We start from the raw sequence: 21890 nt of genomic DNA on the forward strand, positions 1-21890 counted from the left end.
TATGAAAAAAGCGACCAAGTGCGAGTCGGACTCGCACCATTCCGGTTCCGTACCATTTATAACGTATTAAAAAAAACTACTTACTAGATCTCGTTCAAACCAATTTTCGGTGGAAGTTTGCATGGTAATGTATATCATATATTTTTTTAGTTTTATCATTTTAGAAGTTACAGGGGGGGGGGGGGACACATTTTACCACTTTGGGATTGTCTCTCGCGCAAACTATTCCGTTTAGAAAAAAATGATATTAGAAACCTTAATATCATTTTTGAAGACCTATCCATAGATACCCTACACGTATAGGTTTGATGAAAAAAAAAATTGAGTTTCAGTTCTAAGTATGGGGAGCCCCCAAAATTTCTACCAGAGATTTCACTCCTTTTAATTCCACACTCCACAAGCAGAAGCTTTATTCGCTGACTGCACTTTTCTAACACTCAAAATATCTCCACTAGAAATTTCATCTGGATCGGTTCAGCGGTTCAAGCTTGATGAGGTAACAGACAGACAGTTTCTACGAGTTTAGCATTTATAATATTAGGCATCTAGGGGCGGCTGGGTACACGTCAGGAGCACACGTTCAGCGTTCTAGGAAGAATTTGTTTACACAAACCCGACTCCTGTTCAGCTGTTCGGTACGGACACACGGACGGATCGAACGGGCAACAAAAACCGGGGTATTGTGTATTCCTATTTGTCCCCGCCCTAGGTGACCAACGCCATACATGAGGTGTAGACGAATGGGGATGATTTATATAAAAGCATCCATTCTTATCTGTGACTGATTCGTATCATACAATGTGAAAAACGGGCGTCGAGCTTGTGATAGTCAGATTAAGGAAATGTCTATAAATAATTGTCCGATTAAGTTATAGAAAAACGAAAGCATTCACTTGGACCAAATCCATATTCGTAACGATTGTTTTAACCCTACAGGCCTCCACCAACCCCTAAAATTTAAAATATCGCTTTGCTGCTCGCTAGAAAAGAAAACTTTATACAACCTTTTTCCTTCCTATCAGCTTTCGATTCCTATATGTCTCTACGACGCTCGAGTAACTACACATTTAGCTTCGACGGCTCCGGCTACGGGGTAGAACATAGGTAGGGTTGCCATAATTATTCTGAAGAGATACGGGACAATGGGGTAGTAATGGCGTTACGGGGGGAGGGGGGAGGGCGTTGCAAATACATATTCCCATAACTTTAACTCGCATATGTATAGGAACAATGTCGTTAAACAGAGATTATTGTAACCATTTCTATACGTATTCTGCAGTGGTATTAATATACGGGACATAAACGGGACGGGTAATTCGAGACGCGATATTCAAATACGGTGACAATACCGACAATATACGATGATGATGATTGATAAAACTACCCTATGTCACCAGGGTAGTTTTATCAATCATTCCACGCAGTCGCGGGAAGAACCTACTATTTGTATAAACATGAGCGGAAACTGTTAGATCCATTTTGGATCTATACACTGGATCTATCGAGAATGAAGGAGGCTTTGGAGCCGTGTGTAGCAATACGGAAGAGCCGCAAATAGTACGAAAGCGAAACAATGAACCGCACCAGAACTCAGATCGGACACACTAACAAGCAGTAATATACGGCTAAAGGGGCCCGCTGACTAACAGTCCGCTGGACGGGATCGGCCTGTCAGTTGTTCGGATATGGATAGGACATACTATTCGAAGAGGGGAAACGAATAATGCTACCATAGCTTTCGCGTGGAAACCGCCGGACGGAAGCCGTGGCTCCGGGCGTACTGTACACTCTTGGCAACGGTCCGTCGTAAGAGAGCTACGAGCGGTCGGGTTGAGCTGGAGCGAGGCCAGAAGGCGAGCTGAAGATAGGAAGGCGTGGCGCGAGCTTGTGAAGGCCCTTTGCACCTCTGGGGTGCTTTAGGACAACAATAACAACAGATGTTCGGAACTGTCCACTTTTTGTTCTAACTGACAGGCCGATACCGTCCGGCGGACTGTTAGTCAGTGGGCCCCTTTAGGACGACGTAGGACCAGTAAGTACTGGAATGTTGTATAGGGACTGTGCGCGTTGGGGGGTCTGCCATCTTGTGGACTGAATCGAAAACATAAACTGCACATTGACACATCACGCCTAAGCAAGGGCTGCCCTCCACAGTTCACGTACTTTTTCTTATGCATTGTAGGTTCTGCCATCTTGTGGGCTATATTCGAAGTTTAAACTTGACATTTACATTTCGCGCCAATAAACAGGGGGCACCTGTGCTGCCCCCTACAGTTCATGCACGTAACCTATGGGGCGACCGGGGACGTAACCTATGAACGTAACAATTTTAATTTTTACAAGCTTTTATTTAACTTGCAACGTTTCTATGTATGTATGCAAGCTAGACCTTCACTCTCACGTCTTGACAAAAGAGGCGTGTTCAGATATTTGTGTACACCTCGGCCGCTCCGATATATCTGAAGGCGATTGTAAAGGGGCCAATTGAGTAAAAGCTGATATAAAGATTGCTGACAGCGATAAGCCGACGCCAGTTCCGCGAACTCAGGGTCAGGACCATGGCGTTTGGCGCCGAGCCATGGTGGCGACCTTCCGTACGCCGCACTGCGGTCCCTTCTTAAACTTGCACCTCTCGCGTCGAATGGATGACGTTAATTAAAAAAAAATTAAAGGAATATATTTTTATCGTATTTTATTACTTACGTGACAGCTACTTCATATAAAAATGATCTATAATATGGACCATCATTCGACGCGAGAGGTATGCTGATAACATAAACCTTGTTCTACGACGACGCAATAGCTTAAAATTATAGCTGTACCGGGCCGTGAATACGGCTTTAGCAATTGACTTTTTTCTTAGTGGAAACACGTTTTCCTGTGTCATCCAACCCATTGCTATCGCTAAACGTAGTATGTGGTTGCATCAATTCGGCTTCGGCCGGCTGCACCGAGCGTCAATTATCTATCAATGCTATTGTAAACAGCGTGAGCGACGCGGCTGCCTGGCTATTGTACCAGGCAGACTTCGGATGTCCAGTATGAGTCAGGACTCTGTCAGTGGCCATAGATAATATGCCTTGACAGATATTCCGAAGCTTAAATTCAACCAGGGTGCGCTTTACTCTGGTTAGCTCGAGATCTTCACCACACTCGCTCTAACATAACGACTACTGACTGCTCAATCCGCGCGCATACTAGCCACTTACACCAAAAGCCCGCGACTAACTGGCTGTTGTAGCAGGCAGACTTCGGGCGTCCAGTATGAGTGCATCACACATAGCTAGTTTACTTTATCAAGTGAAGCTGGCCATACAACTGCACAGGCATACCCTAGTGCGTATGGCCAGCTTATACTGGTTTGCCCGATACCGACTCGCTTGAACATCATGAGTACGCTGACTGCTCAATTCGCGCGCATACCAGCCACTAACCACTAACCGTCGGCATCCTGCGGGCGAACTGGGCTATTGTGCAGCTTCTCCATATGAACAACGGCAAGCGAATTATAGATGGCTTTTGCCACATGATCAAATGTCACTTTTTGACACCAGGCGATAGAAAGAGACGGACACATTATCGCGATGTCACGAGGAAAAATACGATCGTGTGGGTTTTTTTGTATATGATCTCCAATTTAGGCGACTGGTTAAAGTGCGGAACGGCTGAGGATCTCAAAGGGTTTTATTTAACTCGCAGATGGCGCACTAAATTTTTCTCTAATTTTAAATTTATTATGCTCTAAACACAGCCCGTTTATTTCCTTCGCTTAACAAATCGTTAAACAAGTACATTTGAAACCACAAAAAAAAAACCGATAGTGTAACAGCATCAACTCGTTAAGGAACCTAAAAAATCATTAAAAATGAAAAATTGTGCAAGGAGCTTAAGCGTGATTTTAACAGCGCTATAAAATGATACCCCAATCAAAGTAGTAAGTACATCTATTTTTTTTTTATTCAGTTCCTCGCCAACTCACGATACAGCTATAGTTGTGCTTATTTGCACTTGAGCCAGGAACTAAGCAATGAAACAGTAAAAGGACACTGTTTCCACGTTCGCGTCGCCGACAAACGAGCGTCGTTGATTTATTGATCCATTAGCTGCGCGGGCGACGGTCGGCCGCACGCGATAATTGCGCGTGGAAAGTGAAACTTCACTCGAGAGACTTGACGAAACGTCAACTGTAACACTATTATTTTTAACTTTGTGAACCGCGATACAGATAAAGAATTTAATTTCACACACACACAGTCACAGTGACAATCAATACGAGAGACGTTAGGGACCTCATAATATTGTCACTGCGACAAGGTACGAATGGTACTGAAATTAAATTGCTTGACCGTACACTAAATAAGTATGGTACTTAATAAAATCAGAGGGCCTACCGCGAACCACGTTCGACGTGTTGCCTCTCCGTTGCACTTGTAAATTCGTTCGTAAGTGTGACAGGGAGGCAACAAGTCGAACGTGGTTCGCGGTAGGCCCTCAGTTCTGACAAGACTTGAATACAACGTTTTTTTGCCCGTCCACCGTCAGTTTGAGCATAAAGGCTTTAGGTTGGTACGTGTGTCCGGCTGTTCTAGAAGCAGACCAAGATAAGTTGGCAGCGATTTTGATAGCCCAGACAGTGCCAGTGTTACTTTAAACGTCAAACATCTGTGAAATTATGACGTTTACTTAACAGGTCTGACTCTACGCGTCACTAATCTCAACCGAATCGCGAATCTTGAGTAATTTTACGAGCAGGTTCGATAACTATAATATGTCGTTATTAGTTTATTCATTTTTTTTCCCCCGACGCAAAAAAGAGGCGTGTTAAATGTTTGACACCAACATCTGTCTGTGGCATCGTAGCTCTCAAACGGATTGACCGATTTCGATCCTGTTAACAAATAACAATCTGAAGATAAAAATAAACATAATACATCACACAGCGCCACCTCATTTTTTTTACGTTAAAGAGAATTTTCTAGCTGGCGGTGGCTCTTATCTAGTTATGTTTGATTTAAATCGATGCAGCAGTTTGAAAAGTATCAGCACTTTTTCAAAATGATGTGTATTTTTGGTATAAAATGGATTTCTTTGACATAATGCGTAGGGGGTTTATAATACTTTTAATTTAATAGTTATAGGTTACTGGTTACGCGGGCTTGGTTTCCGCAACACGACGTCATAAGATAGGCGCACTATTTTGCGTAGTAAGTTGTCGGAACTAGTCTTGCCAACGCAACTCAACCAAGAAGCCTAGCAGACCCTTGATTTTGCGACAGACGACTTCTGGGAGAGACTCCGGCAAACCTAGGTGTTGTGCCTAATTTGATAGTTATGGATTGTTTTCAAAATGGCGGACGTGTACTCGCGAGTTCTACAAATGTATTCAATAAACAATATAGACAGCCTCGGTGCAGTTTCACTCGTCAACTGTCGGCACCCAATCGTCACTGGTAGATGTACGCCAATTGTTGCGTCTCGTGAAACAACGGAACGTCACGACCACACAAGTCAATCTATTAGCACAAAGCTCGAACTCTCTATAACAGTCTAGAAATTTGGTATGTACAGAATTGTGTAGAATGTATGTATAGAAAAGCTCCTAACACTCATAAAATCACAAAAATTTAAAGAACAAACGAAGGGGCATAACTGCATACATTGACTACGTTCATGTGAAAATGCGGTTTCGAGCGGTTGTCTTTTTAATACTTTAGCCTCTGATCTGACGGCGTCCGTACAGACGACCTTAGACCGCAAATCCTCTACCCCACCTTGTTACGTGCAAGGAATGCCCACATTGATCAGACTGGCACGGCGCCATTTCATCTATGACGCGCGCTCACGCCCTGACGCGGGCCAGGTGACACGCTGACGTCACGACACACACTACGCTCGACCGGTCATATCTGTTGATTTTAGAATGTGAAATTTTTCGACTTTCATACTAATGTACTTGCAAATCATCGCGACCTCTGAATGAGGTAATAGGAAGCTAATTTTTGGCATATATTTATAAACAATGGAACGAGAGAAGAATTAAAGAAGAATGCAATTTTTTTTTTCATACATAGGTGGACCACCCTAACCCGCGTTCGTAGTTAAGGTGCAGTGCGGTCAACCAGTAGTTTTTAGGGTTCCGTACCCAAAGGGTAAGTCAAGCGAGACCCTATTACTGAGGCTCCGCTGTCCATCCGTCTGTCACCAGGCTGTATCTCATGAACCGCTATACAGTTGAAATTTTCACAAATAATGTATTTCTGTTGCCGATATAAGAACAAATACTAAATGTACGGAACCCTCGGTGGGCGAGTCCGACTCGCACTCGTTTGAAAAATGGTAGCGCTTTATTAGATCACAATACGGTTGCCAAAAACCGAATCATCATCATCATAAAAAAAAAATGTTTTTTTTTTTTTTTTTTAATATCTTCAAATCGAGACCTGATTAAACAAATTCCAATAACAAACCGCGTAGTGAATTGGCTCAATAAGAAAAGGTACAGAAATATCAATTACGAAAACAAAAGGTTCGTCCTTATAATAATTTATTTTGGATTCAAACCCGCTACCGTCCGTTTCATAAATAAACTACAAACTTTCCTAAAACCTGTCAAAATTATAAAATCTCCAATCAAAATCCAATCGCCATCACCGTCAAAAATAGCATATAAAAATAAATACTACACGAATCCAGCTATGATATTTTGGCGTCGCCGCTTGCTTATTATTAGACGCATATTTACGTCGCCGTGTTTACACGTCGGGCGTCACTGTCACGGACTTCGTTTCCGTCGGTGTTTATCGGGTGTCGTGCGGTGACGTAGGCGACAGCGAAAGGGGATTCTTCGTTGTACGAGTGGCATCTAATAAGTTAAGAGCAATTCCTAGCTGAGCAACTTTTCAAATCTCGAAATTTTGAAGCTATGTTTCTGTCGCGCTGCGGTGGGCGGGAGCCGGAGCTATCTAAGTGTGAGTGCGCGCACACAGACGCGAGACTCGTGCGCTCGCTCATTGCGCGCCGTTCCGTCGACATCGTCCGCGAGCCAGACGGAATTTATTCTGCGCTGCCCGACGCAAGTTGTTTTTGTTGTTACCACGTAATATTGTTTTTCATTTTTACATTATACTGTATCTATTACAACCTAATACCAAACACCCTATCACCTGTACTAAATGTATTTTACACCTATGATGACGAAATAATAAATGATTGATTGATTGATTGATATTAATTACCATATAGGTAAAAACTGCAAAAAAGAATGATGTCTCAGCTTCGGTTGTCGTCGTACAGTCAAGTGCATATGTATCGAAAGAATCGTCTCATAAATATGGTACTACGCTCTTATTACACTGGAATAAGATGCTATGGGACATATTTTTGAGTAAGATGTGTACACCCATATTTTTACACTTAACTGTACCTATCCGTATCAGTAAGTTGGGAGTGATCATGGTGTGTTGTGAAATTTTGTAAGTAGGTATAATACCTATGGTTAAACTACAATCTATTTAACTTGTAGTACGATGGGGCTAAACTTGGGCCGCCTTATTGAAGAACGTATCGCAATGACAATCTGGGTAAAGTATGTTGGGATAATGCCGGACAATTTTGGGACCAATTGAGAGGTCTCGTGAAAAAATGTTTTTTCGAGATCTCAACACGTGACAGATTCTTGAAGTACGTAGCGAATCGTTAAATAATAACCGTAGATTCGACCTGAATTTTGGTAATCTGCAATATAGAACGGTTTTAGTTTTGTACCTGTGTAAAGATGAGACATACTTTTTTTTTAGGGTAACGAGTGTTTTGCCATCAAGGGAGAACATTGGATGGTGAAAAAAAGTTGCTTCTAATGGAAAGAGAATAAGGTATCACAAAGAAATAGGTCCGGTGTCTACCCTTTTGTATCCGATCTTAACCCGGATACTAAAATTGGTAAAATTGTGGCTCTCAAACTTTGATACCTATGTCATAAGACAATTTGATAAGTAAACAATGTGCTAAGAAACCTCTTATTGTAAGGTTTACCCGAAGTAATAAAAAAAAACCACTAAAATAATAGATACGTTGCGTAGTTTTGACAATTTAAGATTTCGTGAACTGTACAGGTTTAGGGAAAGTGTAAATGTATTGTTTATTGAATGGAATGTACTGGAAGATATGAAGTACTTAAGTAGGAGGGACAAAAATCAAAATAAAAAATAATCGTGCCCAGTCATTTTTAATGAAGGTCGCCAAAAAAATAAGAATCAAACTTAGAAATAAAAAAGACTAGTAGTTCTTTAAAAAGGTCAAGGTCACTGAGAGCCCATCTTGAAGTATGGAAAATAATTAAAATTGCGATTTTGTTGGTTTAATTTTACAATATATAGTTGATATACAATCTTTTTTTTTTGATAAAATGTAAGGATCGTATGTAAAGAGTAAAGTAAATAATTAAATATATAGGAAAAGAGAGCCCTCTTGAAGCATTTTAAGGAAACTAATTTCGAAGCCCTATCTCTATTTTTTATCCGAAACTAGCAATGTATGTATGCGTGCACATCTACATATGCATCCGTATGTGTAGGTACATTATTGCGAAAAATTGCTCATTTGCTATCTATTTTACTCGATTTTGTTATAAATTTCAACATGTATCATCATCCCTATACAATATAAATACTCTTTATTGCACACCTCAATAAAAGAAAACAATACAAAAGAAAACATACACGTAAGCACAGGTAAACAACATGCGGTCTTATCGCTAAAAGGCAACCTTTGGGTTGCGGAAATTAAAAAAATTACATTGTCAGTAACCGTCGCGCTAGTAGTGGTACTGGATAAAAATAATGGTACGAAAGTGTGATCAAGAAAACAATAAATGTGATAATTAAGGTCAGTAGGTAAATTGAAGAAAATTTAAAGTTTGATAATCACTGCTGTTTTTTAAATAGGTAAAGATCTGATTGTTTCTGGTCCGATCTTTACCTGGAAGGGTCAAGATCGGATATCGGTCTACAGCAGTGCTAGGTCTGTTAACACAATTACAAAAACAAACACAGTTTCATCACAATACGCAAAATAAATTACAGAGCGAAGATCGGATAGAAGGAAGAATTCGCGAAATTTACCTTGCTCTCTGTGATTGCACATAGCACAAGCCCGACTCCCTGAGCGACGCGGGGACACTGACAGTCGAGGCGCAATGAAATGGCGTCTTACACAATGTTGCCAACATTAAAAAATAAAGCCAAATTAGGGGGAAATGAATGTCCTACGTTCTTCACCCGCATCCGGTATTTACCCAACATACCTTAATCGTTGAACCGCCGCATTTCAAAATGGCCCTTATTTTGATATCGGCTAGCCGTAATGTAATACGGCGGATTATACAATACGACTGCGATACTTATATATAAATCCCCTCGTCAATGTAATTTCATTAAATTTGCTATCTAGTGGCAAACATCAAAGTAGTTATCTTTTACTTGTGACGCACAAGTGTGAGCAATGTAAAATACTATATTTCTAAAAAAAATTGCCTACTACGTAATAAAAGAAAATGTGATTATTAAATTATAATACGAAAGGTGGTCAAATCGCAAAATGCTGTCGTTTTATTTAAAATAATGAAATAATTAGACCAGTTCCGAAAGTACCGGGAAATCCCGGTTCTTTAAAACAGTACCGGTTCTGCAATCCCTAATAAGGATGTTATGCCCATCACTATTCCTTCTGTGTACGTATATTTAGAAACTGTCTCCGCCTCCAATTCGTGCGATAAGGACAACTGCAGCTCGGACCGAAATTCACTCGCAAAAAACTCAAAAATCGAGGTTTCGCTCTCGACTGTTTCCTCCTCCAAAACGCAACTAATCATTATGAAATTTTGGAAATTGCAAGAGGAAGAAATATTCTATGCCGCTATGTTTTGATTTTTTGGATATTTTCTGTCATATTTGTATACTGTGCCTTTTTTTACAGCCAATTCAATTTAGCCGTTTTTGCGATTTTCGAGGCGCTGTATCTTTCTTCAAAATAAAATAATCCAAAAAAGCAAAACATAGCGGCACAGATATTGATGATATTGATCTTATTTGAAAAAATCACTGCTCTAGGTTAAAAATCCAGGGAGGAATCAGTCGAGAGCGTTTGTATGGAAAAATCGCAACTAGGAATTCTTCTTAATAACACAAGCGACTCGGTCTCGAACTCAAGAACCTTAAGGTGGAGCGTGCTTAAACTGTGGGCTTATAGGAGACAACCCAGGCTAAAAGTATACTAATAAGTTGTTGTCTTTAATTATTCTGCCTACCTATATTGGTAACCAAAAACTTACATTAGGCAGACCAAGAGGTTAAAAATACGCCCTAAGTATGAAAACATTCTAATATAAAAACGCGTGCGGAGGTATTTACCTACATTACCTACAATTGTATTTAACCCGCGCGAGCTAGCGGACGCTCTAAGGCCGTGGACTGGACGCACGCGGCGCGGAGAGCGGGGCGGCGGGCGGCGCGGCAAGCGTCCAAAACAGATTCATTCAAGTCTATACATTTTGATCGTGCCTCACGGAGCCGGGAGCGTCATATAACCTTTACTATTTTGTTTTATAATTGGTACAGATGTTGTGATTAATACTTCCCCATCGTATTTTCTCGGGATCGTTCGTATTTGTCATGCTACTTCAGTCAACCTCCACGTTCCACGTTCGTACATTTCCGTATAAAAACGATGGGTAAGGATTATTCACTACATCTGTATAAAAAACCATCGCATAAATCATAAATATTGTCATATAAACTTGCTACTCGTAGCATACTTTTGGCCTGGGTTGTATGTCTGGTCACGCCTGAAAATATAGATACGGACAAAGTGCTAAAAACATGTATACACTAACTTAATATATGGGCAATAAGGTAGAAGGTAGTATCGATATTTTCAGATGTGACTGTACCTAGTTCTAGTAAACAAAACGGACAAGATAACCTAATCACGAAGGAATTAACTAGTTAATTACTGGCCTGGGTCGTTAGAGATAAGGACGGGCATCGTTAACGTTAAACCCGAATGTTGGAATAAATGCTATAACAATTGTCTATGGAACGTTCGAGAAGTTTCAACATTCATTCATTTCAATTGCAAGGCTAAAGTAGGTTCATCGTTTTTTTATTTTATAATAAGAACAAGCAATTTTTGTCAATATAGAAGCGGAGCGTGAACCTCGCGACAAACGCGTAAGCGCCATGAATTTTACGGTGCTTACGACGTTCTGGTCGCGTGGTACAAGTTTCGATTGCAACAATGTCATTGTTTGGTATGAATTTTCAATCATAAGTCAATAATGGCTATAGCTAAAATGGACGCAAAATTAGAACTCATTCACACTTATAAGCTTAACAACGGGGCTCTTTCTTCTTTTCGTTATCTCTGAATTTATACTTCTACTAGGTACAATCGCCATATCGCCATAAGATATATCGGAGCTGCCGAGATGCTCAAACAGTTGACAATAGATGCGTGTTCAGATATTTGTGAGCACATTGGCCGCTCCGATATATCTGATAGCACTAAGTACAATGATTTAGTCTTTGCTGACGTCGACTTATTACCCGACTTGGTGGTTACAATTTTAGCAGTCTATATTTAACACTAAAAAGGGTCAGGCGAGAGTCGATCTTAGGTAAAAAAAAAAAAAAATTGTGACTACTTGACTAGGTACAGAGCGCGCGAGTCCGCACAAGGCCTTTTTTAATGCCCACTAGGTACTAAATACATAGTTCCGTTGGGCCTCCGCACACGTTACAAGCGTTCGCAACGACGGCTCGTTAATATTCATACAACACGGGCTTCCTGCTCGGAACCGCGTCCTCATCGGCAATTAACATAGCGACGCAAGCGACGGGGCACCCTGCGGTAACGACACGGTGACGACACGCTTGTGTTCCGCGCCTGCGCCGTATTGCCGCGGTCTGGGGGCCTAGTCAAGTTGACAATCGTATATCGACAAACGAATAGAAAAAAATGTATCGGGGTGACAGATACTACGAAGAGTCACATGACTAATGCCTTATTATACATTATTTAAGTTCGATTGGGATTTTCCATCAACTATTGTCATCTTGGCTAGGCCCCCCGAAGCTAGTTCTTGGGATTAGATTACCTAAACACAGTTAAAATAAATTATAACATTGCAAATACCGTGTTTTTTACTCCATTAACTGCGCGTAATTTAAGTTCCTAATTGACTATTTAACAATAATTTAGCCATGGGGGGTGTAACTGGGCTATTATAGTATAAAATGGTGTCAAATAAAACTCTGTTGTGCTACATAAATCATAGCATTTTACAATTAAATATGCACCTATATGGTGTGAACTAGTGATCTTTGTAAACGCTTCATAATGCCACAGGTTAATCAATAGTTACTACGTAACAGATACATCATTCCCATACAAAAGCAAAAATACCTACGCTATAATAGCCTACAAAATCTTAACAATAATACCTGCTGCTCAGGGTAAGAAGAAATGTACCATAAGTACGCCCACAAAGAGTCGAGACTGTGTTGCCCGCCGTGCGAGTCACGTGCCAACGCGTCAACATAAGAATGCGCTAGGGTTGTAAGTACCTATAATGATTATTGTAATAAAACGAATGTTGCGAATCAAACTTATTTTTTATTAGTCAATCAAATATGTTTTAGTTTTATATAATGATTTTTTTTTCCCTTCTCGGAATTCTGTTATTAAATTTTATGGTTGAAAATATCCTTAATCGAGTAAATAATTTTAATAATACGGAAAACAGGAGCAAAGCGGCGGAAAATCAACGGCTTTTAAAAGTTGTAATACGGTGTTACAAGGCCGATTCATTATGACTTGTCAAAAATATTTAAAAATACATTTTCTAACGCTTCAACAAAATTATTAAACGTTTCAGGTGGGACAAACGGTAATTTTTCATTTGTTTTTAGACTTTTACACACATCTACTGCACAATAATTACGTGGTTTCGGCATTTCGAAGCGTAAGCGCGGGAAACGTCCGGCGCAATGCGGTGCGAGCGCTCAGGCGGACGTTCGGCGGCCCTCTGTCGGTTGTATCGTCGACGATACGCCGAGCGGTAGGCATATAGCGCGTGGCCTTGAGCGAGTGACGGAGGCCTGATAATGCGGTGTCTGTGCAGTCTGTGACTTAGCCAAACCCCGAGGTTAGCGGAAAACAAAAAAAAAAAAACATTCAGTAGATATCGAACCGGTGTGTCAGATGAACCCGTGTTTCAAGGAGATAAATGCATGACATTCGACCGTCAAGGTGAACTGTGTAGTCTAGACTTATGATTTAATTCATACTTGCTTGTTATAAGTATCGCCAGGAGAGTTGAAGTGAATGATTACACACACAGCTACACAGAGTACTAATCGCAAAAACAGTAATGAATGAACGAATGTGACTTAAGAGGCTGTCAATACCTAAAGCGCGCACACTGTCTATTTGTATCGGAGTAAATGAGAAAGCACTGTCGCATTCGCATGTTACTGGGCCTGGGCAAGGGAATAATAAGAAACTTATATAAATAAAAAAAAGTGGATTATTAGTGTAATATTTTACTCATTAGCGGTTTAAATTGCAGACCCATAAGTCAAAACAATAAAGACATAGAACCGTACACAGACCCCCGAAATAAATCAAACCGCTTCGTTCCAAAACACCCTACGAGTCTTCATTCGTAATAATTAATTAATGAAATAAAAGTTTAAAATGTAATAAAAACACCATATTTTATGTATTTTATTATACAATCAAAACAATGAACTTATACAAATTGACGCAATTGTTACGCAGTAAATAATTCTACTTAACTGCTTTTAACGATCTCTACTATAGTTGACAAATGGTAGTACCCGCAATCCGGACCGGATCTTACAAAGTTTTTTTTTTACAAAAAAAAAGTTGTCGATTGAAATGTCAATTGATAATCGTATATTTCTTTCGTTTTGTTTTATTGCGGTAATTAAACTTAATTGTTAGAACACCTTCAGAAAACATGAGTGAAATATTGATGAAGACGGATTACATTTTTTTGTTTGTATTTTTAATGGCTGACTGACGTGAAAATTATTGTGTACTACTTACACGAGATCAAAGTTATTTACATCTCGTGCGCTTTTGAGTCCCTTACACGCCGAGTGAATCTATTATAGAATCTTTCGCTTGCACGGGACTCAAAACAAGCACTCGAAGAAATATCAAACTTTGCTCTCTTGTTGTACAAATAATGAAATAACTATTGTTCCCTTCTAATTTACGCCCCCTCTTCAAGGCTCAGGCAGACAGACCGAGAACTCGCATGCGAGTTTTAGTATATCTATTGCCGAATTTGCCGGCTTCTGACCACCAATTCAACCGAATGATCAGATACCGCAATTTAACGAAATTCGCTCGCTCGCAAGTCCTCGAACCGAACAAAGTCCCCGAAAACTTATAGTTTTTCTCTTACGCCATTATTGCTTGGTGCAGCTGATCAATACCTATTATCGAAAGTACTGCACCAAAGAACCCCATCTTTTTTTCATATGTTTAATATGAACTTGCAGTTTTGTCTATAGTACTAGCGAACATGGACGCAAAATTTGAACCCATTCACACAAGGTGTGGCCTGTGAAAACTTATAGGTAACGCTTACCGGCTGGAATGGTCCTGGAAATTCCCTCCATCGAGCAGCCGCACCTTCGCGAAGAGCACCGCCGACACGAACGGGACCTCGGTGAGCTCCTCGAGGCAGCACTGAACACCGAACTTGTACCGTTTCTTCTTGGTCATGAACGCCATTACTGCGTGGATCGTTTGCCGGGCGGTCACATGTGTTTACGTGCTTGGCATCGCGGAGATCTGGAGAAGAAGGGGTTGAGTTATTCAAGGTTCATATGCGATCCGAAACTGACAATGAGTTAAACTTTAAACTGGCGTTCTCATCTTAGGCCTTGTTCGCCGGTTGATGCCCTAAGTATTCTTCTGCTATGTCGAATCCTCATGTCTGAGGGTTGTGACAACCATGAGTCGCTCTATGTTGTACCGGTTTCCGTACTGTCCGATTTTTGCCTTCCATTATGGTTATATGTACATAATTACAACAGCAGTTATCTTCTACACAAAGTCAGCGTCAACAAGAATTGTTAGATGGACCGAGATTTTAGTCAACTTTAATCTTAAGCTGGTACTGCTACCAGCTTATTTACGGCCTACATCAGCATTGTATGTCAACTGGACGGTATCCTGAGACATTGAGTTGTTTTATAGCAACGTTTAGAAGCCTTAAGCAGACACACATTAAAAGACAAGAGTCAAACCTTGATTTTGATTTTTTCATTTACTTTTTATGATATGGGAGGCGAACGAGCAGACTAATCGCCTGACGGCAAACAGTTACTGTCGCCAATGGACACCCGCAACACAAGAGGGGTTGGAATGGAAGTACATTGCCGGTCTTTAAGATGGGAGTGCGCTTATAATTAAACACCTATTTCTTGAACAGAAATTGGTCATAACACATTGCGTGTTTCTTACTTAATTCGTGGCAATCGTGGCATATCGTTTAAGTCGGATGTTTCATAAATAAATTGGAATAGGTAGGAAACATAAGGCGCATATATCAGTGTCAATCTTATATTTGCCTACGGAGGAGCTATATGTAGAAGATTGTGTCCTATGCATTCTGGATTCCAAGACATGTAGGTCAAACCGCAGGCTCGCTACAAGCTATACAAACTTTCAAGGTCACGTGCTATACGTGTGCATTTCGCTCGTACTGGTACGTGCATGCATTGGCGCGGGCGAGACGCACGATAACTAAATAACATGATTCAAATGCCATTCAGTACCCCTAGTGTAAATTTATTCGATAGCGAAACGTGACGTACGCGTTTGCGTTAAGTCTCATTTTGTATGGGATTTCTGAGTTTCCATAACGTCCCGTTTGGCGCGCTATTTCTAAATCCCATACAAAATAGAACTTAACGCAGACGCGTACGTCACATCGCGCTATCGAATAAATTTACACCAGGGGTACTGATGTTAGTGTACGTAGTTTTTTCTTGGCAAGTGTGATGTAAAACATTGTGTGTAACTCCGGGGGTAAGAATATTGCAAACTCGAACCTTTAATCACCTAAAGACTAAAGTCATCTAGAGACATCGTTTTCAAAATTTCACCTATCCGCCTCGTTGCACAATGTACTATTTCATTACCTACTGGCAGACAACGTAGGTATTTTTCTCGACTGCACGAGACAAAGTAATTACATTACAATGAATTAATCCGCACTCGTATGTCTTCATGCAATTTCAGATGCATGATGCATTGCAAAGCGAACAAAGCAGTGCATCCCACACATAAAAATGTGGAGCAGAGGTTGAGTTGGGGAAATCGCAGTTGAGATCTCGAAGGGGGAATTTAAATTCACAGTTGTTCCTATTCCTGCTAGGATTTTATCGTTCGATGTTTTGCGAACCGTTTTAAATGAAATTTGGTATGAAGATTATTTAAATCACGGGGAAAGACAGCTCCAACAGAACAAAACCCAATTGGGGAAGTACGTCCACCTTACATAAAACCGCAGCCAAATAACACTAGACCCTAATCATAGTGTTGTGTTCCTGCCGGTAAGTAAGGTTACCAGAGCACAACGTGGGTGCGAAGTGTTAGTGTCGGCAACGCGCATGTAACTCCTCTGAGTTGCAGGCGTACATAGGCTACAGAGACTGCTTACCATCAGGCAGGCCATATGCTTGCTTGCCAAAAAAGGACATAAGGTAGTTTTTATCGTGAAAATCACCATTACTCGCAGACGAAGTCGCCGGCAAGATGGTTTACCATAAACACATACGCAACGACGACGTCGTAATGTTATTCGTAATGCGAACGCTTTAACGGTGACGGACGGATTGATGCAACCGACCCATAGGCTGTGACTTGTTACCAATAGAATCATTAGACCACGCTGAGCTAAATAACGTGATTCTATTAGTTCTTAACAAACCGCATCTTTTCACACCTCTGGTAGCACCGCAGCCTTACCAAGCCCTGGACTAAGCTAAATGTTACAACCACTGGTATATATCAGATAGCAAACGCGTAATAATTAATTCTTTTATAGGAATAAACCAGAGGCCCTAGCTCCAAGGTGAGAGTTCTGGCAGTGGGCCAACATTCCTAAACTCCACGTCTGTTTTCGCTGATAGGCTGATATGGGATGGTTATAGATGTCTGGTCCGTCAAGGCTGGCGGGTATCGTAACAGTAAACTATGGTGTGATAACAACAATGCGCGCTGTAGGACAAAATTTTAGCTTTAACAACATTAAATTTATAGGGACCGTGCGCGTTGGAGGGTCTGCCATCTTGTGGCCTGAATCGGAACCATAAACATGCACATGTACACGTCACGTGTTTTCTTGTGCATAGTAGGTTCTGCCATCTTGTGGGTTACATCGGAACAAAAAACATCACATTTACGCCTCGCGCCAAAAATCTGACGGCTCCAGTGCTGCCTCCTACAGTTCATGCACGCTTCCTATAGTCATCATCATTCGCTTGCCCTTATCCCATTCATTTGGGGTCGGCGCAGCATGTCTTTTTCTTCCATATCTTTCTGTCACCCGTCATCTCATCATTCACTCGCGTTCGTTTCATGTCATCTCTCACACAATCCATCCACCTTTTTCTAGGTTTTCCTCTCCCGTTCCATCCCTCCACATTCATTCGTAATACCTTTCTCGTCACATGACTTTCATTCCTATAGTACCATCAGTTTTTAGAGTTTTACATCCATTTGGTATCTGTTTTCGCCGATAAGCTGATATGGGATGGTATTAGATGACTGGTCAGTCAAGGCTGGTGGGTATCGTAACAGTAAACTGTGGTGTGTAAACAACAATGTGCGCTTCTCGAATGTTAAGAATGCTAGGACCAAATATTTGGCATTGACAAGATTTAATTGTGTCATCAGCGTAAGTTTTAGATTCATTACCTCTGATTACCAGTTCACCGGACGATATCGGCCTGTCAGTTATTCGCAAAAGCTGACAATCACAAATAACTGAAAGGCCGCGTCCGGCGAACTGGTAAGTTCAGTGGGCTCGATCAGTGGGCTCCTTAGGTATCTGATCAGACTAGTGAATGCAGTTTACCTTAGTAGTCGGTAATGTAAGGTAAATTTCATGCAAGTTCTTGCTAGTCCAAGCCTCGCTATAGGCTGATATGGGATGGTTATAGATGTCGGGTCGGGCCAGTCAGGTGAAATGTTACGCCGACGGGCAGTGAGGCGACACTCCACCTTTCTAAGTAAATAATATTATTCCGAAATTGAAGATTGACTTGTAGAGAATGCGTTAGAGCACGTATAGCATTAAATCTGCCTTTTGTGCAATAATAATAAAAATATGTTGTATAATAAATTAAATACATGAAGGAAAGAAAATAAGATCCATCTTACCGAATTAACTAGAGATTTGAGATAAATATTTCATGCGTAATTACTATTTCTATCACCCAATGTACTTCTTGAATTAGCCAAGTATTCTTCTGACCAGACCAGTTTTGTTATCACAAGCTTCATATGAAAATTATCTATAATATTATCACAAGCTTCATATGTATCTATAATATATATTGGTTGACGTAACTGGTGACCGAAGAGCTGGCGGCTTCCTCGCACAACGTATCAGTATTGCGATACAACGAGGAAATGCCGCCAGCATCCTTGGTACAATGCCTCAAGGGCCTATTATAGATATAAGCTAGTTATAGTAATCATCTGTACATATCCATTATGTATATTGTTATCTCAATAAAGTAAGTAAGTAAGTAAGTGAAATTCATGAAAGTTGCGGATCCGGGTATTCTGATATTCCTAAAAATGTACTTGTTTGTTTTAAATCTTGTAAATGTTAGTGGAATGCATCGCGCAATGAATCCAGTGGCACTATTCCAAATTGCCGACGATTATGCAACCCCCCCACCTCCCTCTAAATGGCAAGGGTCGCGCGCACGGGGCCTTGAAAGAAATTTCAAACCCGGTTTTTGGCAGTTTTCTCTTTTTACCCGACTACATCAGGAGAGTACTTAATGTTTTTTCAAATTCTATGTATGGTACAGTCACGGCTGAAAATATCGGTACGAAAAATGTGCCAAAAATATGTATACACTACCTTAATATATGGGCAATAAAATCGTGTATACACCGTCTGAGGCGTTTGAGGTCGACTCACATGAATCACAGACTGACAGAGAATCCGACACAGAGGACCTCACTTTGACATGCAAATCTGCCTCTTAATGACCTCAATAGCGTCTGATAGTGATTGATGGCTAGATGCTTTACAAATATATATATTTCCAGTATATTTGCAGAATAAGCGCAATTTCTATAAGACTGCCTACAGCGAGAAATAAGTTGCAATTTGCACAGCGCATGCACGCGCGCGTTCGAATTTACTTCATTTTAGGTAAAACTTCTTGCCGATTATTCGGCGGTCTGTGATTTTACCCTTTTTTTTTCTTTTTTTTTTATACTACGTCGGTGGCAAACAAGCATACGGCCTGCCTGATGGTAAGCAGTCTCCGTAGCCTATGTACACCTGCAACTCTAGAGGAGTTACATGCGCGTTGCCGACCCTAACCCCACCCCCCTCGTTGAGCTCTGGCAACCTTACTCACCGGCAGGAACACAATACTGAGTAGGGTCAAGTGTTATTTGGCTGCGGTTTTCTGTAAGGTGGAGGTACTTCCCCAGTTGGGCTCTGCTCTAGATCTGGAATGACATCTGCTGTGCTGTGCCCTACCACACAAGGCGAGATGACATTCACATTGCCCATACCTCTCTTTTGGACGTAGTTTAAGGACATACCCGGGTCCTCCCTATTATGGACCGGTTGCATCAAACAGTGAACGTCATCGTTGTTAGTCAAAATGTTGTATCTCAGAAGGCCTAGCCAAGGTTACAATCGTAGACAAAACACGCCAATCGCAACTTTGATAACGTATGGAAATAGTCACATGCCTTTTCGTAGCATTATTTATTTATTTATTGTTATGTTAATAATGATGAAATTGATAATTCAATGTATAAGTATAGACCGATTTTTTGTCATTTTTTTCTAGAAAGTTTCTCTAGCATTTTTATACAATTTTGGTGTTTGACGATCCTTTTGTGAAATTATTATTAAATTTGACATATCTATAATAATTCAATGTTTTTTGAGAACAATAATAACTGCATCAATAAATTGCTCTGATATTTAGATTAAGATGATATTTGTAAAATTAGACGATTTAAAAGTGCTTGTTGCCAGGCCTATTTGAATAAAGAATATATTGACTTTGACATTGTCTTAGAGATAATTTTTTTCTATTCGTTTGGCTTGGCGTTTGTCGATGTGCGATCGTCATCTTGGCTAGGCCCCCAGTTATGTATGGTCTATAAAGGATCATTCATTAATTACGTTAGCATCCCGAAAGGTTTCTTTTTTCATCTCTAAAGTGTTCGTAATTTGTCGATAATTGAACGTTTATTTTAAATTATTTAATAATAAACAGTAATCAGGCCTCTGTCTAGTATATGGACGTTATCAAAGGTTGACGCATACACGCGTACTCCATTCAGTAAAATTCGCAAAGGATGGGGGCGTACTCTTATAGGGTTGGCACTTACAAGCAAATGGATCATACACATTTTGTTGCATGCTCAATCCGTTCGCGTCTTCCCTGTGGACATCGCAAAGGGAAGAGAATCAAAAGCTAATTTTTATACAGAGCTCAACGAGGGGGGGCGGGTTTAGGGTCGGCAACGCGCATGTAACTCCTCTGGAGTTGCAGGCATACGTAGGCTACGGAGACTGCTTACCATCAGGCGGGCCGTATGCTTGTTTGCCACCTTCTTCTTCCTCGCGTTGTCCCGGCATTTTGCCACGGCTCATGGGAGCCTGGGGTCCGCTTGACAACTAATCCCATGATTTGGCGTAGGCACTAGTTTTTACGAAAGCGACTGCCATCTGACCTTCCAACCCAGAGGGGTAAACTAGGCCTTGTTGGGATTAGTCCGGTTTCCTCACGATGTTCTTCTTCACCGAAAAGCAAATGGTAAATATCAAATGATATTTCGTACGTAAGTTCCGAAAAACTCATTGGTACGAGCCAGGGTTTGAACCCGCGACCTCTGGATTGCAAGTCGCACGCTCTTACCGCTAGGCCACCAGCGCTTTGCTTGTTTGCCACCGACGTAGTATAAAATATATATATATCTACAAATATATATACAGCTACACAACACAACTATAATCATCCAGTGGCAATGTGGATGGGAGACGACTGCCAACCCTGGCAGCAGTGTGAGTCAAGCTTGAACGCCGCCATGTGGGCCATGATCAGACAATATTCATCCATGCCAGTGAAAATGAGTAAATTCATACATTAACTACCTAGTTGGTTACTAAGTTCTGTTACTCGATTTGGAACCTCTTTCTCTCTGGATTAATGGCAGGTTTTTTTTTTTTACGGAGGATAGGCAGGCGTTTGACCACGATCACACCTGATGGTAAGTGATGATGCGGTCTACGGTGGAACACGCTTACCTATGAGATACCTATTTACTCTAGCCTTGAAGAGATTCAGATTGTACTCATATGGAAACACAGACTCGGGCAGGGCATTCCACTCCTTGGCAGTTCGCATAAGGAATGTTGAAGCGAAACGCTTCGTGCGTATTTGTGGAATACCTACCATGAAGCGGTGCCGGAGTGCCGATTGTCTGGTAGTCCGATGGTGAAATGGGGACGGAGGAATAAGGTTGTGCAATTCCTCAGCACACTCTCCGAAATGTATTGAGGAGAAAGCCTGTGCCCC

The 21890-nt window shown here is 41.0% G+C and overlaps 1 protein-coding gene across 3 annotated transcripts in view; it reads right to left on the reverse strand.

The window, feature by feature from the left end:
* The window catches only part of LOC133528814 (EEIG family member 2), a 178607-nt gene that overhangs the window by 115963 nt on the left and 40754 nt on the right, over nt 1-21890 (reverse strand). For all 3 annotated transcript variants that reach the window (XR_009801061.1, XM_061866308.1, XM_061866285.1), the window contains exon 3: nt 14678-14883. Coding sequence is in view for 2 of the 3 variants with exons in the window: in XM_061866308.1 (XP_061722292.1) it covers nt 14678-14823 (146 nt within the window). In the remaining variant the exon portion in view is untranslated. The remainder of the gene's footprint in view (nt 1-14677; nt 14884-21890) is intronic.

This window comes from Cydia pomonella, chromosome 1, assembly GCF_033807575.1.
Source record: "Cydia pomonella isolate Wapato2018A chromosome 1, ilCydPomo1, whole genome shotgun sequence".
In the NCBI taxonomy this organism is placed as follows: domain Eukaryota; kingdom Metazoa; phylum Arthropoda; class Insecta; order Lepidoptera; family Tortricidae; genus Cydia; species Cydia pomonella.